At 37.4% G+C, this 14,699-nt stretch overlaps 1 protein-coding gene across 2 annotated transcripts in view; it reads left to right on the top strand.

Annotated features, from left to right (window-relative positions):
• The window catches only part of LOC127636016 (protein unc-13 homolog B-like), a 125,758-nt gene that overhangs the window by 743 nt on the left and 110,316 nt on the right, over nucleotides 1-14,699 (top strand). For both annotated transcript variants that reach the window (XM_052116373.1, XM_052116372.1), the window contains exon 2: nucleotides 9,257-9,286. In XM_052116373.1, the coding sequence (XP_051972333.1) occupies nucleotides 9,257-9,286 (30 nt within the window). The remainder of the gene's footprint in view (nucleotides 1-9,256; nucleotides 9,287-14,699) is intronic.

A 14,699-nucleotide genomic window follows, 5' to 3' on the forward strand; every position in this document is an offset into this window, starting at 1 on the left:
TAGCCTGTAATGGTAATTTAAAATAACCTAATGGCAAATTCAAACTGTAAAACAAAATTATGTATTAGCCTATATTTAAAGAAGAAATTAATATCTGAAATATTTGGATTGTTATTGATTGAAAATCATACTTTTTAAATAAGAAAAATCTACGATAGTAAATTTATATAATTGCATTTTTATACATTATTATATTTATATATATTTATTGAATGGAATTATATGTAATATGATTTGGTCATATTTTATGGAGTATTTTGGAAACGCTGCCTGCTCATCAGGCACGGGTGAAGTAACAGATGAATGGGTTTGTGTCATCTGCTCTCATACACCCTCACAGAGATGCACACACTCCTTTTATCTTTGGTCACTGGCCAGTCGTGATTAACATCTCCATCATTTCCTCTTTCTAATCTATGCTCAATCTATTCTAGTGCCAATACCTGCTTTGCTTTCAGTGGAGAAAGCATCTCTGCTTAATGTCCACACAATATTGCTTGAAGGCTGAGTGAGGTAAAGGGGTGGGATGTAAAACACACAGATTGCTCATCCACATCAACTGAGAGGTGCAGAATACTTTGAATTCAACAGTGACAGGGCTTTTTGACAGCAAGAAAAATAAAACCAACACTAGACTATGTAACGGCCTGTGTCTGTTTTGGTACTGTGTGAAATTTTGGGTGAGTTACAGGTTTAATCACCCTTGTGTCGTTCCTTACTTGTTTTGGTTTCTTTCTTCCTTGAACCACCAAAAGAGGAATTTAGCAGAATGTTTAGGCTGCTTCTTACATTGAAAGTGAATGATGACCAGGGGCCCTCAAGCTCCTAAATAATTTAAATAAAAAAAAAAAAGTAAAAGTTTTTTTTATAAAAGACTTGCACCATATATATATATATATATTTAGTACATCCAGAAAGTATTAACTTTTTCCACAAAGTTTGTTTGAAATCTTTGCAAATGTATTAAAATAAATAAATATAAAATCACATGTACATAAGTATTCACAGCCTTTGCTCAATACTTTGTTGAAGCAACAATTACAGCCTCAAGTCTTTTTGTGTATGATACTACAATCTTGGCACACCTATTTTTGGGCAGTTTCTCCCATTCTTCTTTGCAGGACCTCTCAAGCTCCATCAGGTTGGATGGGGAGCGTAGTTGCACAGATCTCTCAAGAGATGTTCAAGTCTGGGCTCTGGCTGGGTCACTCAAGGACATTCACAAAGTTAACCCGTAGCCACTCCTTTGTTATCTTGGCTGTGTGCTTAGGGTCATTGTCCTGTTGGTCACCCCAGTCTGAGGTCCAGAGTGCTCTGGAGCAGGTTTTCATCAAGGATGTCTCTGTACATTGCTGCATTCATCTTTCCCTCGATCCTGACTAGTCTCCCAGTTCCTGCTGCTGAAAAACATCCCCACAACATGATGCTGCCACCACCATGCTTCACTGTAGGGATGGTATTGGCCAGATGATGAGCGGTGCCTGGTTTCCTCCAGAAATGACGCTTGCCATTTAAGCAAAAGACATCAATCGTTGTTTCATCAGACCAGAGAATTTTGTTTCTCATGGTCTGAGAGTCCTTCAGGTGCCTTTTGACTAACTCCAGGCGGGCTGTCATGTGCCTTTTACTGAGGAGTGGATTCCGTCTGGCCACTCTACCATACAGGCCTGATTGATGGAGTGCTACAGAGATGGTTGTTCTTCTGGAAGGTTCTCCTCTCTCCACAGAGAAACACTGGAGCTCTGAACCATCGGGTTCTTGGTCACCTCCCTGACTAAGGCCCTTCTCCCCCGATCGCTCAGTTTGGCTGGGGGCCAAGCTCTAGGAAGAGTCCTGGTGCTTCCAAACTTCCATTTATGGATGATGGAGGCCACTGATTTCAAACAAACTACTTTCACGTTGTCATTATGGGGTGTTATTTGTAGAATTTTGAGCAAAGTAATCAATTGAATCCATTTTGGAAAAAGTGAAGTGCTGTGAATACTTTCTGGATGCACTATATATATTCTAATGATTTTAAAGCCATACAACAGCTTTGTGTGTGACCGAAATCATAAATATCTTGCCTTGAAAATCTTATTTGACAGTCACCATTCACTTTCATTGTTTGAAAGACAGCAGCATTGACATTATTGTAGAAATATCTCATTTTTTTGTTCCATGAAAGAAATTCATAAGGATTTTGAAAGACTTGAGGGTGAGTAAATGATTACAGAACTTACATTTTTGGGCGAACTGTTCCTTTAATTGCTTTCTGCCATTGTGTGCAGCCAGCTTTCCTTCCTCCTAAGGAAATATAAACAGAACCTTTGACATACATGCCTTTAACTACCACATCACCTCCTTTCCTCAGGAATCCATGCTGTTACAGTGACGTGCAAGTAAAGCAGAGAGAATCAGTGGGGCCGAGTAGATACAAACACTTGCAGATGAAACATGTTCACTCGAGATCTCCAAACAAGTCAATTATTCAAAGAGACAAAGGAAACCATTTATGCAAGAACTGGCTGCCATCACATTTCACAGCATATCTGGGATTTTGTTTTGTTTAGTTTTAAAATGTCATAGACACAGCATCCTCAAATATCGCATATTACACCTTTTACTTACATGAAATGTTTGCAATTGCAGGTTTTATGGGTAGATTGCTATTAACAAAATCTCTCTGGGTCTTCACTTGCCAAGCAGTTTTCTCATTGGACTGCATTGTAAGCTCCTCTGGAATGGTCTGTAAATATAGTGGATGCATATCAACCCTTAAGAGTTGCATTCAAGTTTAGTGATTCTTTGTACACGCAAGCATGATGTGTGTACGGAAAGTGCACCCCTTTTCAGTTTGAACCCTGTTCAGTTACCGAAAATGGGTATAATGCAATTGATGATAAATTCAATAGACTTAAAGCAGATGAACGTTCAGTGGTTAAAGATGAAAGATTTCTTGCATTAAAGCAAACTTGTATAAAGCTAATGTTCGGAATAGCATACCACAATGCTACTTTCTATTTCTGTTCTTCTAGGCAATGCATAGTACAGTATGTCACAGTATGCATTGATTTACTTGCAAGATTTGCCGAAATGTTCAGCATACAGCCAGACCCAAGGGAATACTGGATCCCAATGGAATGCTCTTAACTTGAATGTCCATTTACAGTGTGTCAAATTAACTGGGAAGTAAGCCGCAATATTTAACATCCTGTTCTTGACTCATTATTTGATAGGACTGTTAAAAATACTTTCACCTATCGCAGCTTAAGATTCAGAGATGATGACTGCAAGTAAGCCATTTTGTTGATTTCCCCAGTAGTACACTAGTATTGGAAAATGGCCATGAAAATTTTTTTATAAAATTCTTTAGTGCAATAATCTTGTCTTATAACTGGACCCCATGAAAAAAAATTCTGCTTAAAAATTCATGCAAATTTGTTTAACTTCATCATGGTTTTCAACAATAAAATTTGCATGGAAATGTCCAAGCTTAGAGTTGTCATTCAAAGGTAGAGAGTGTGTGAGTGAGTTTGTATGTGAGGGTGAGACAGCACAGTGCAGTGAGTGGGGGGATTGTAAATGTAATCCTCTGGCCATCTGCTGCTCTCTCTGTCCAGTCATCCAGCACCTCCTCCTCGCAGAGTTGAAAGTAAACCACACTCTCTGGCAACAGCAGCAGGACACACTGATTCCACTTCCTGCATTTCATTTCCAGCTTCCTCTAATGTTTGCTTGCTGGTGTCCTTACAGAGGCCAGCAGGTAGCAGGAATGACCATCTCTGGGTCACTTAATTTGCATGACTGGGGGTGACCTGAGAGAATGTGCTCATTGCACTTAATCTTAAAAGAGTAAATTGGTTGGTGGCCATGTAGGTGACCAGAAGTCACTATGTCTTCTATCCTATTATGCAAAGACAACTTTAAGTAAGCCATATGTAGGTTGATAAACACTGTGGCTTTGTGGTACTTTTAAAACATTGCTCTGCTTGAGCGGTTCAACATGTCTAGCTAAACCAATGGCACGATTTTGGGGCAGTACTACCTGTTTACTTGAACAACAGACTTGTTTGATGCCCAGCAGCTCACCTTGAAATTAGACATTTTTGCAGTCCTGTTTAGAGTGGCTAGTGATGCAGATATTACACACTTTAGTCAGTTTAGATTTACCTTTTTTGTATTCTAAAATAAATGTTAATAATTTTGAAAATTTTTATTGAATGAGAGTGAGGGAATGAGACCAGGAATCAACGCAATCCAGAATCGAAGCAACATCTTCCACATGAGCAACCCAGCTTGAAACGTTGAGCACATGTGACATAGTGTTTAAGGTGGGCTAGAGGAGGCTTTGTCCCCATAGATTTTTCTTGTGCCCTACAGTAACTTCAGGGAATCCCCTTCCCAGTCATATATAGAGACAAGTCACATTTCCACCCTAAAGATCAAAATGCCCCCCCAAAGATCACATCTTAGTAAGGGCCCTGGCCACAGCTACTACAAAAGTTAACAGTTTTGAATGCCCTTTAAGTTTCCAGGCACTGCAGCACATAGAGCACGAGTTAACTGGGTGTTCATTAGCTAAAGTAAAACAAGAACATTGGCCAAACGAGACATTCTGGTAGCGGTGTGAAAAGGTTCCTGTGTCAACCGGCCCCTGTCTATACACGTAATCTCATAAAGGCCAGAGCTGCGGAAGGCTAAAAAGTAAACATGCTAATTCATTGGTTTCCACTATTAGCTCCCAGCAGTAATGATTGACAGTGAGTTTCAAAGGACATGCTGGCCCATAATCCTAGGCCTTAAAGCATTAATGGGCAAATAAGAGGGAAAAATAATGGAAAAAGTATTTATTTGCATTTTACCGGGGTAATAATAACAATAAACAATGTTTTTTTTTTATAAGAAACCAATGTTTATTAATGGAGTAGCTCACCCAAAATGAAAATTCTCTAATTTACTCACCTTCATGTCATCTCAGATGTGTATGACTGACTTCTTCAGAACACAAATTAAGATTTTTAGAAGAATATTTCAGCTCTGTAGTTCCATACAATTCAAGTGAATGGGTGCCAAAAATTGTACTCTCCAAAAATCACTTTAAGGCAGCATATAAGTAATCAATTTGTCTCCATTGGTTAAATCCATATCTTCTGAAGTGGTATAAGAAGTGTGGGTGAGAAACTGATCAATACTGTTGTACATTTGTGCTTGAAATTCTGGGCATATGCATGAAGAATTTGAATCACCAAAAACAAAAGAAGAAGAATGTTAAAGTGCAGCCTGACTGAACAGGGAGGATAATTATAGTAAAAATTAGGGCTAGGCGATGGCAAAAAATATTATCACGATATTCTTTTTCATATCATTCGATATCGATATTTATCATGATATATTCAGTCACATTTGCACATTGCACATTTTTTTTACATTTCCATAAAAAGAAGAGAAAACAAAATCCTAAACGGTCTAAATAGTCTTTACAAAACTCCATTGGGGTCCCAGACAGAGCCAATGCAGTGGTGTCTGAGGGATCTTCTATGAAAATATTACAATATGTTATAGAGTTTAGCAATTGAGTGCAGTTGGATATGAATGTTATAAGATGATCTGTTCATTTTTAATCATAATGAAGGTATATATATATATATTTATTTAATTTCTTTACGTACAGATATCCAAGTATGGGGGCATAGAAGCCCTTGTGACAGTGGAATGATACTGTATGGGGGTTCAGGGGTATCTCCTGAGAGAAACTTCTGAAAATGTAAAAGTCTGAATGGACCATTTTTCTATTTTCATTAAAGTGAGAGAGACTAGGCTACAAACTAGTAATTGTTTTGTCTTTCATCCTTGTCAGAGTTGATGAAATCTGAATAATTTCACAAAATTAGAACCGAAATCTATTTGTTTATTATTAAAGGCTTGGAACATGCTGATTAATAAAACTCAATTTAGAAAGAAAAAACGTTATGGTCTAAAGGCACTCTGGAAACACACCTCATGTTTACTCAAATGTGGGGAAAAGAGGATGCGGCACGGGACAGGGCATCAGTGAAGCGTGTTTCAGTGCTAGAGAAAAATATTCAAGAATACAGCGCAGAAAGATCAGATATGATGCAACCGGCACTTTTGTTTTGTCGTGCTGCTCAGTAGAGATGATGAGAGGGCATAACCGTCGCCATGATGTCTTGCAGTCAAGATGGAATCAATCTGGGGTCTAGAACACGGTGACCTGCGTAGCGGGGGAAACTTTATACAGCCTGAGGCTGCGTTTACACTGACGCAGAAGAAATCCGCACAAAGCCACTCCCAATGCTAGGGACCACTTGCTGTCAATCTTACAATCCACCTCGCGAGCTTGACGCTCAGCCTCCATAGGAAGGATTTGAAAGCAATCGCTCACTTCGCGCCAGTGGAAACATACGATAAGAAAGCCAAACTGCTAGTGTTTAGAACATAGGCTAAATATCGAAAATTACTCAAAAACTTCTCTTCGATATCATGGAGTTTTTTTTATCGCAATAAATATTGATATCGTTTTATTGCCCAGCCCTAGTAAAAATGTATCTATCAAATCGCTTCTTAATTTATCCACTGGAGTCATGTGGATTACTTTTATGAAGAATTTCTTTATTTTTGGATCTTCAAAATTTTGGCACCCATTCTTTTGTATTGTATGGACCAAAAGAGCTTAGATATTCTTCTAAAAATCTGAATTTTTGTTCTGTTGAAGAAAGCTAGTCCACAGCAATCCATTTTGCGATCAAGTTTGTCATTTTTTCCAAGGTAGAGGGGCAATTCACACATACAGTATATATAATCTACATATGAGAGATACTGAAGCATTTGGACATTGCATTTTTGTGTTTTTATCTGTACCTCATGCCATGAATGCTGTATTTTGGGGCTGTTCAACATTGAAACGTGTCTTGAGACCCTGCAATGGAAAATCTTGCAAAATTGGATATTCTTTGTAACTGTAACTATATGCATTACCCTTCACCATATTACAGCCTGTACAGCTGAAAACAACTCGCATTACTGCTGGTTTTTGGCTCCTCTTTGTGGACATATCACTCATAAAATGCAGTGCATTCAGAAAGTATTCAGACCCCTTAATTGTTTTTCACACATTTTGTTGCAGCCTTATGCTAAAATTCTTTAAATTTAACTATTTATTTTCTCATCAATCTACACTCAATACCCCCTAATGACAAGCAAAGACATTTTTGCAAATATATTAAAAAGAAACTGAAATATTACTGACTGAAGTATTCAGACCCTAAACTCAGTACTTGGTTGAAGCACCTTTGGCAGCAATTACAGCCTCAAGTCTTTTTGGGTATGATGCAACAAGCTTTGCACACCTGGATTTTATGCCATTCTTCTCTGCAAATTCTCTCAAGCTCTGTCAGGTTGGATTGGGACCATCGGTGGACAGCCATTTTCAGGTCTCTCCAGAGATGTTCGATTGGGTTCACAGAGTTGTCCCTAAGCCACTCTTCCACTGTCTTGGCTGTTTGCTTAAGGTCATTGTCCTGTTGGAAGGTGAACCTTCTGCCCAGTCTGAGGTCCTGTGTGCTCTGAACCAGGTTTTCATTCAGTATATCACTGTATTTTGCTGCATTTAGCTTTACTTCAACCCTGACCAGTCCCCAGTCCCTGTCACTAAAAACACCCCTACATGGGGTGGTGGAATTCCACCACCCCATGTAGGGGTGTTTTTAGTGACAGGGACTGGGGACTGTTCAGGGTTGAAGTAAAGCTGATTCCACCACCACCATGTTTCACCGTTGGGATGGTATTGTGCAGGTGATGAGCGGTGCCTGGTTTCCTCCAGACATAATACTTGGAATTGAGGCTAAACAGTTCAGTCTTCATTCCATCTGACCAGAGAATCTTGTTTCTCACAGTCTGAGAGTCCTTAGGTGCCCAGATCGGTGGAGTGTTGAAGTGATGGTTGTCCTTCTGCAAGTTTCGCCCATCTCCACACATGATATATAGAGCTCAAACAGAGTGACCATAGGGTTATTGGTTACCTCTCTCACCAAAGCCCTTCTCCCCCAACTGCTCAGTTTGGCAGAGCGGCCAGCTACAGAAAGAGTCCTGGTTGTTCCAAACTTCTTCCATTCAAGAATGATTGTGGCCATTGTGCTCTTGGGAACCTTTAATGCATCTGGAAATTTTTTTTATAGCCTTCCTCAGATCTGTGCTCTGCAGACAGTTCCTTTGACCTCATGGCTTGGTTTTTGCTCTGATATGCATTTTCAGCTGTGAGACCTTATATAGACAGGTGTGTGCCAAATCATGTCCAATCAATTGAATTTGCCACAGGTGGAGTCCAATCAAAGTGTGGAAATATCTCAAAGATGATCCAGAGAAATGGGATGCACCTGAGATAAATTTAAAGTGTCATACCAAAGCTCTGAATACTTATGTCAATGTGATATTTCAGTTTTTTTCTTTTTAGTAAATTTGCAAAGTTATAAAAATTCTGTTTTTGCTTTGTCATTATGGGGTATGGAGTGTAGATTAAATGTATTTATTTATTTTGTTCACATCAAAGTATCTTTGCATAAGGCTACAACATAGCAAAATGTAAAAAAAATGAAGGGCCTGAATAATTTCTGAATGTAAGACAGTTGTAAGTAAACTTCTGACTTCAGCTGACAATCCTCTTCTAGCATTTCTTCATGACAGCAAAGGCTCTGTTGTAAGTGTTGCCACCTTGTGGACCCGGTAATTAGTGCAAACAATTTCAAGTGTATATGCATACTGTGCATTCAGTGTAAGCTTGATTAGATAAAACTGTCCAAAAGCGTTCAGTGCTTGAGCTCTATGCTGATGGAAAAATTTGCATCCCACATCCTGCACATAAACACCTTGCATTCAAGTCTGACTGAAGTATACTTTGGTCTTTAGAAGAGGTTGTGTCTGATGGTGTGATTAAGAAAGCTCTGTGTTTGAGTCGACTCGAAACATTGTTTTAAAGGCTTTTCTCTGTTGTGATGCTTCACATATATGCATATGCCTGCACAGAAAAAGAAAATCTTGAATCTATAGTAAACATGAATGTGTAATACAGCAATATATTTTCAGTGTCGTCTTGGATAGTCAAAAGATCGCTGGTTACGGATTCAGAAGCATTCCAGAACTTGATAAGTGTTAATCTGTCTATTTTTTTTCCATTGTGTATAACACATAATGTCACAAAAGCTGAAATAATTGTGATATTTTGTCATCCTGATATTTGTTTTGTTTTTGTTTTTTTCAGTTAAGAAAGCCAAACTCCAAGGAACTTCAGGTAAGCTCATTCTCTCTTGTTCTCCTGATCTTTTAAGTGGAGTTCAGAATTATGTGAACACAATATTTGATTTGCTCTGGGACATGGAAGTCTTACATAAATTTATGTTTTGTAGTACTTTGACCATGTAGCATTTTGAGATTTGAATTTTTGTTATAGTGATCTATGTTATTACAGGACCCTTCAACTCAGCGGTTCATATTTCATGTTATAAATGCATCTGTAATATGATGAGCATGAGCATGGTAACCATGAAGGAGACACTCAGGTTGAATCTTACCCTTGATTCCTCTCATTGAAGGTTGGATTGATAATTGATTCTTCAGGTCTTGTCAAGCTCACTATCTCGCTGAGTGTAGGTTAAGCCCAAATCCCTTTGCACTCCTTATATACAAATCCCTACACTGATGGCCTTCACGTCGATCCCATGAACAGGGTTACTGTGTCCCTAGGCTGAAAGGTGACTTATGTTAGTGCGGGAATATCCTGAGAAATTATAGGCCAAAAACCCCAGAAACGGAACCATCTCTTGGATTGTATTGTGACATCACAGATTGTGTTGCACTTGTTATTTGCATGGTACAGGAGTTGGCTTGAGTTTCAGGGAGTTGTAAAGCTTTAAACCTACAGTACAATGTAAATCTATTGTTTTGCCTTGGTGGTGCATCCTTTTAGACGGCCCATTTCAAACTGTTTGTCTTTTGTCTTCAGTAATGCACAAAAAGGAGATAACAGGTGGTATGTTAGTCTCATTCACTTTAATTGCATATTTAACCACATACAATAAAGTGAATGGTGACTATGACTATGTTCAAACACATACATATTACATATTTCAAAAAAGTGTAAAATAACACACAGAACCATCAAGCTGTTTAATTAATGTCATCAACTTTAATCCACAGGATTTTGTGGAGACATGTTCCATTGAAGCAATGCTTCTCTGAGACTCTATGGCATGTACCAGTATCATTGATTTGAAATGTAACAAAGATCAATATTTATATAAAAACACACTCTAAACATGTAATTTTGGGCCCTTGATTTATTGTTTATTGCATCATTGTTATTTGGTCATTTGGTCATTTGGCTTTCAATCAATGTTTGTCCCTCCTGTAACCCAGTCTTCTCTATATGATCATTGAGCCTATAACTGAAACTGTGATTCACATGACTGACAGCATTGGAAATGTAAAAACACTGCTGTACATTGAGACAAGTTACATTTACTTTAGTGATAAACAAAACACAGCTTTGAGCTTAGAAATTTCACTAAGTAATCGTTTGAGAAGCTTTTAGGTGCACAATTACTGACACCACAATACAAAACAGATGTTTTGATGTTAGAGTTAAACTGACATCTGTGTCTTGAAAATTCCCCAGCTGGCACTGATGCATTGATTTGGAAGACAACCCATCAACATCATCCTTATTGATCCTTGTGATCAAAATGATTTAAAGACACTATTTCCTATTTATTTTATTATTGATTATTTTGATTGGTGTACAAAAAGTTAAATTGTCTAAATTGCACTATGTGAACAGTTTGATATTCAAATACAAATTCTGGATAGAAATGTTTACCAATGCACAATCTGACTAACAATATAAATATTTGGGCCATTTAGTGTTTTCTGACTTAATAACATAAAGACATTAAAAACCTAGGAGATATTGCTGTCAGAATAAAATCATGTAACCATCTAATCTACTAATATCTACTAATATAGGTTAATATTTTATAAAGGCCACACGAGTCACGATCAAATGTCTCGAGTCAAAATCAAAAGACAGTTTGCAATTTATTCTCATCTGCAATTGACTGAGGCTCTCTCTCTCTTCCAGAACGGCACTATGCATTAGATTAGATAGCAAATACTTTCTCCTATCCCAGATGAATATTTGGAGACAGCCAAGTAAAGCAATTTTAGAGCGATTCCCATGAAAAGCGTAAACAATGTGGCACTATTAAATCATTGCACATCCCAACCAGCCTGACGTGGCAAGATGTGAATAATATCAAAATAGGGAAAAATCGGGCCTATAGTTGGTTTAGGCAATATGTTGGTTCATCACTAATGCACAGTCGTGTTCCGATAAAACAAATGTACAATTTATTGTAAATTATTTTAACAACGGTCTTAATTGTTGTCCTCAGTAGCATTGCTTTTAGTCAATAATAATGTTCACTAAATACAAAAATTCTTGTTGAGAAAACTACTAATTTCTTGTTTAGCCAACATATCAATTTGAAATATGAGAACTTTCATTTAGTCACCATTTCAATCTTGTATGTACTTTTAAATTATGTTTACATGCAGTTAACTGGAAGCTTTGCCTCTAAATAAAGGCATTTCTCACAAGGGAAGACAATATGTACAATTGTTTGATGGAGACATGCAAAAGACCTCAATAATGAGGTTGAGGTCCTAACATCACAGTGGCAACAAAAAACAACAATAAAAGCATAAATAAATCAGCAAACAGCAAATAATAAGTCTTTAATACTAACTACATAATTTATTCATGTTGTAATGCATGCTGGGAAATTGTTCATTCAGACAACTCCGTTAGGCTCGTTGAGACAACATTTGGAAGAATATTGTTGATGTAACGTGTTTTTATGCATGATGCAAAGTAATTCACATTTCATAGTATCTGTCACTCAAACTAACCAATGCATTGATTTTTATCAAAAGTAACAATACAATGGAATTAGTTATTTTTATTGGGAGAAACTCCCTAATTGAATGCATCATATTTCAAAATAAAGTTCCCCAGCACTGAAAGGCAAGTTGTCAAAATAACTAGTGGGGGAAAAAAATTATAAAATTAGACAAATCTCTTATTTATAACGATGATTAATTTGGCCTTATCCACTCATCACAATCAGAACAAATGTAGTTTGTTTGTAAAAAAACACTTGCATATATTGTTACATTCAATTCAGTGCTAGAATTTGCATAAGAATTGTTCAGACAAAAAAATGACTTCCCCAAATAGTTGTCCAATGTAGCTGTGGTCTAATAAAACTAAAAGGACTGATTTAATTGAACGAAACACTAGTGGGTGTCTCTGTCCCTCTGGAACTCTAAACTCACATCACACTTACCGTCATAACAACAGAGCTGTAGAATCAATGTCCTGATAACTCTGCATTATCACTTAAGTAAACATTCACCTCAGCACATGCCCTGAGCAGCTAACAGCAACACTGTCACTGACACTGTTGTGTAAAAAAAGCCAACAATGGTATGAGAATATGCCTGTCAGGCGTCTGTCGACTGGTGACAGGTGGCTCTTTTGTGTTCCACTGATGAAGAGTGTTTATTTTACCTCCCTGAAACCACTAATACTGTTTGGTCAGAGCCAGACTGATCCTGCCTCTAAATGTTTGACCCATATTCTAAATTGCATTACTAGATTTTTAAACCCATGTTTTCATGGCTTTTTAAAGGGATAGTTCCCCCAAAATGAATACAATCATCATACCCTCATGCTGTTCCAAACCTGTATGACTGACTTCTGGAAAACAAAAGGTGAATTTTTAAAGAATATCCATATAATGAAAGTGAAAAGTATGCTGGTGTAAATATACATTCCATATAAAAACATTACATAACCTTCAACATTATTAACAACCTACCACTAGTGTTTTAGAGTTTCTCCATTGACGTATAAACCGCAGGTACATGTACAGTGTTCCGCGCACATACAAGAATCCCTAATGTGAACTCGCATATACACAAACAAGAAACTCCTTGTGACAAAGCAAACCCATCCTGTACCTCATACAAGATTCATCAGGGATCTGAAACAGAAATGTCAACTCCCGATCGAATGCTACTTCTGCCTAATTTAACAGAAAACTCAACTGGAGTCAATAATGAATGAAGACGTGGTGCAGTCATGAGGGTTCATGGTTTGAGCAACCTGAAAGAAACCGTAAAACCGGCCTCTTCAGATGTTCTTACAAATATGCTTCTCTTTGTGTCGTTTGACATCAAACAATGTTAACTTTCAATAAGTGATTTTGAGGTCTATTTTTATGGAATAGACTAGTGGTTCCCAAAGCTTTTTTAAACTGCGGCACCCCTTTATAGTGTTTTGTTCCCCATGGCACCCCAAACACAGGAAATTATTATTAAAACACAAATATTTTAATTGATTGAAAACGCTCCTTTATTTTAAAATATAAATATTGATATAAATATCAACAACTTAAAATAAGTGTAATTATTCAAGAGCTAGTAATTAAATGAGTAATTAAATAGTGGGTCAAGGCTTCTTTAATTTTTTTTTAGGAAGAGCAGCAATTAATCATTTAAAAATTGTGAATTATAAAAACATGAATTAAATAAACATTACATGAAAAATGCAACAACTTAAATTTACTGTGTGATTTATTAGATACACATGAATGATTCAATACAGAGTTTGGCTGAAAAGAACACCTGTTATTGACATTTATTGGGCTTAAAGCTTCATCACTTTATTCTATGCTGCATTACATAATTGATAATTAAGACACATGCTGAATCTTTAATTGGTGGATTAATTGAAAGTGTCTCTCTGATCATCCACCCAGGTGTGATGCGTGACGTCATAGTCGCTTTACAGTTGTGGCCAAAAATATTGGCACTCTTGGTAAATATGCGCTAAGAAGGCTGTGAAAAAATCTGCATTGTTTAGCCTATTGATCTTTCATTAAAAAAATTAAATCACAAAAATTGAACCTTTTAATTGAAGTAAAAACATTTAAATATATCATTATTAAATAAATATTTTTCTCCAAAATGCATTGGCCATAATTATTGGCACCCTTTACTCAATACTGTTTGTAACCTCTCTTTGCCAAGATAACAGCTCTGAGTCTTCTCTTATTATGCCTAATGAGGTTGGAGAACACCTGACAAGGGATCTGAGACCTTTCCTCCATACCGAATCTCTACAGAGGTCTTTGCTGGTGGACTCTCCTTTTCAGTTCACCCCACACATTTTCTATGGGGTTCAGGTCAAGGGACTGGTATGCTATGGCTGAACCTTAATTTTGTGGTCAGTGAACCATTTTTGTGTTGATTTTGATGTTTGTTTTGGATCTTTGTCCTGCTGGAAGATCCAATCAGGGCCCATTGTAAGCTTTCTGGCAGAGGCAGTCAGGTTTTGATTTTTTATCTGCGGTATTTGATAGTTTGTGATGCCATGTATCCGAACAAGATGCCCAGGACCTCTGGCATAAAAACAGCCCCACAACATTCAAGATGCAGCACCACATTTAACCGTGGACATTGGGTACTTCTTCATCTCTGGTGTTTACTGTCAAAAAGCTCTTTGTTTTGTGTCATCTGACCATAAGAACCTGTCGCGTTTTGAAGTTCCAGTAGTGTCTGGCAACTGGAGATGCATGAGTTTG

The sequence above is a fragment of the Xyrauchen texanus genome, chromosome 43 (genome assembly GCF_025860055.1).
Source record: "Xyrauchen texanus isolate HMW12.3.18 chromosome 43, RBS_HiC_50CHRs, whole genome shotgun sequence".
In the NCBI taxonomy this organism is placed as follows: domain Eukaryota; kingdom Metazoa; phylum Chordata; class Actinopteri; order Cypriniformes; family Catostomidae; genus Xyrauchen; species Xyrauchen texanus.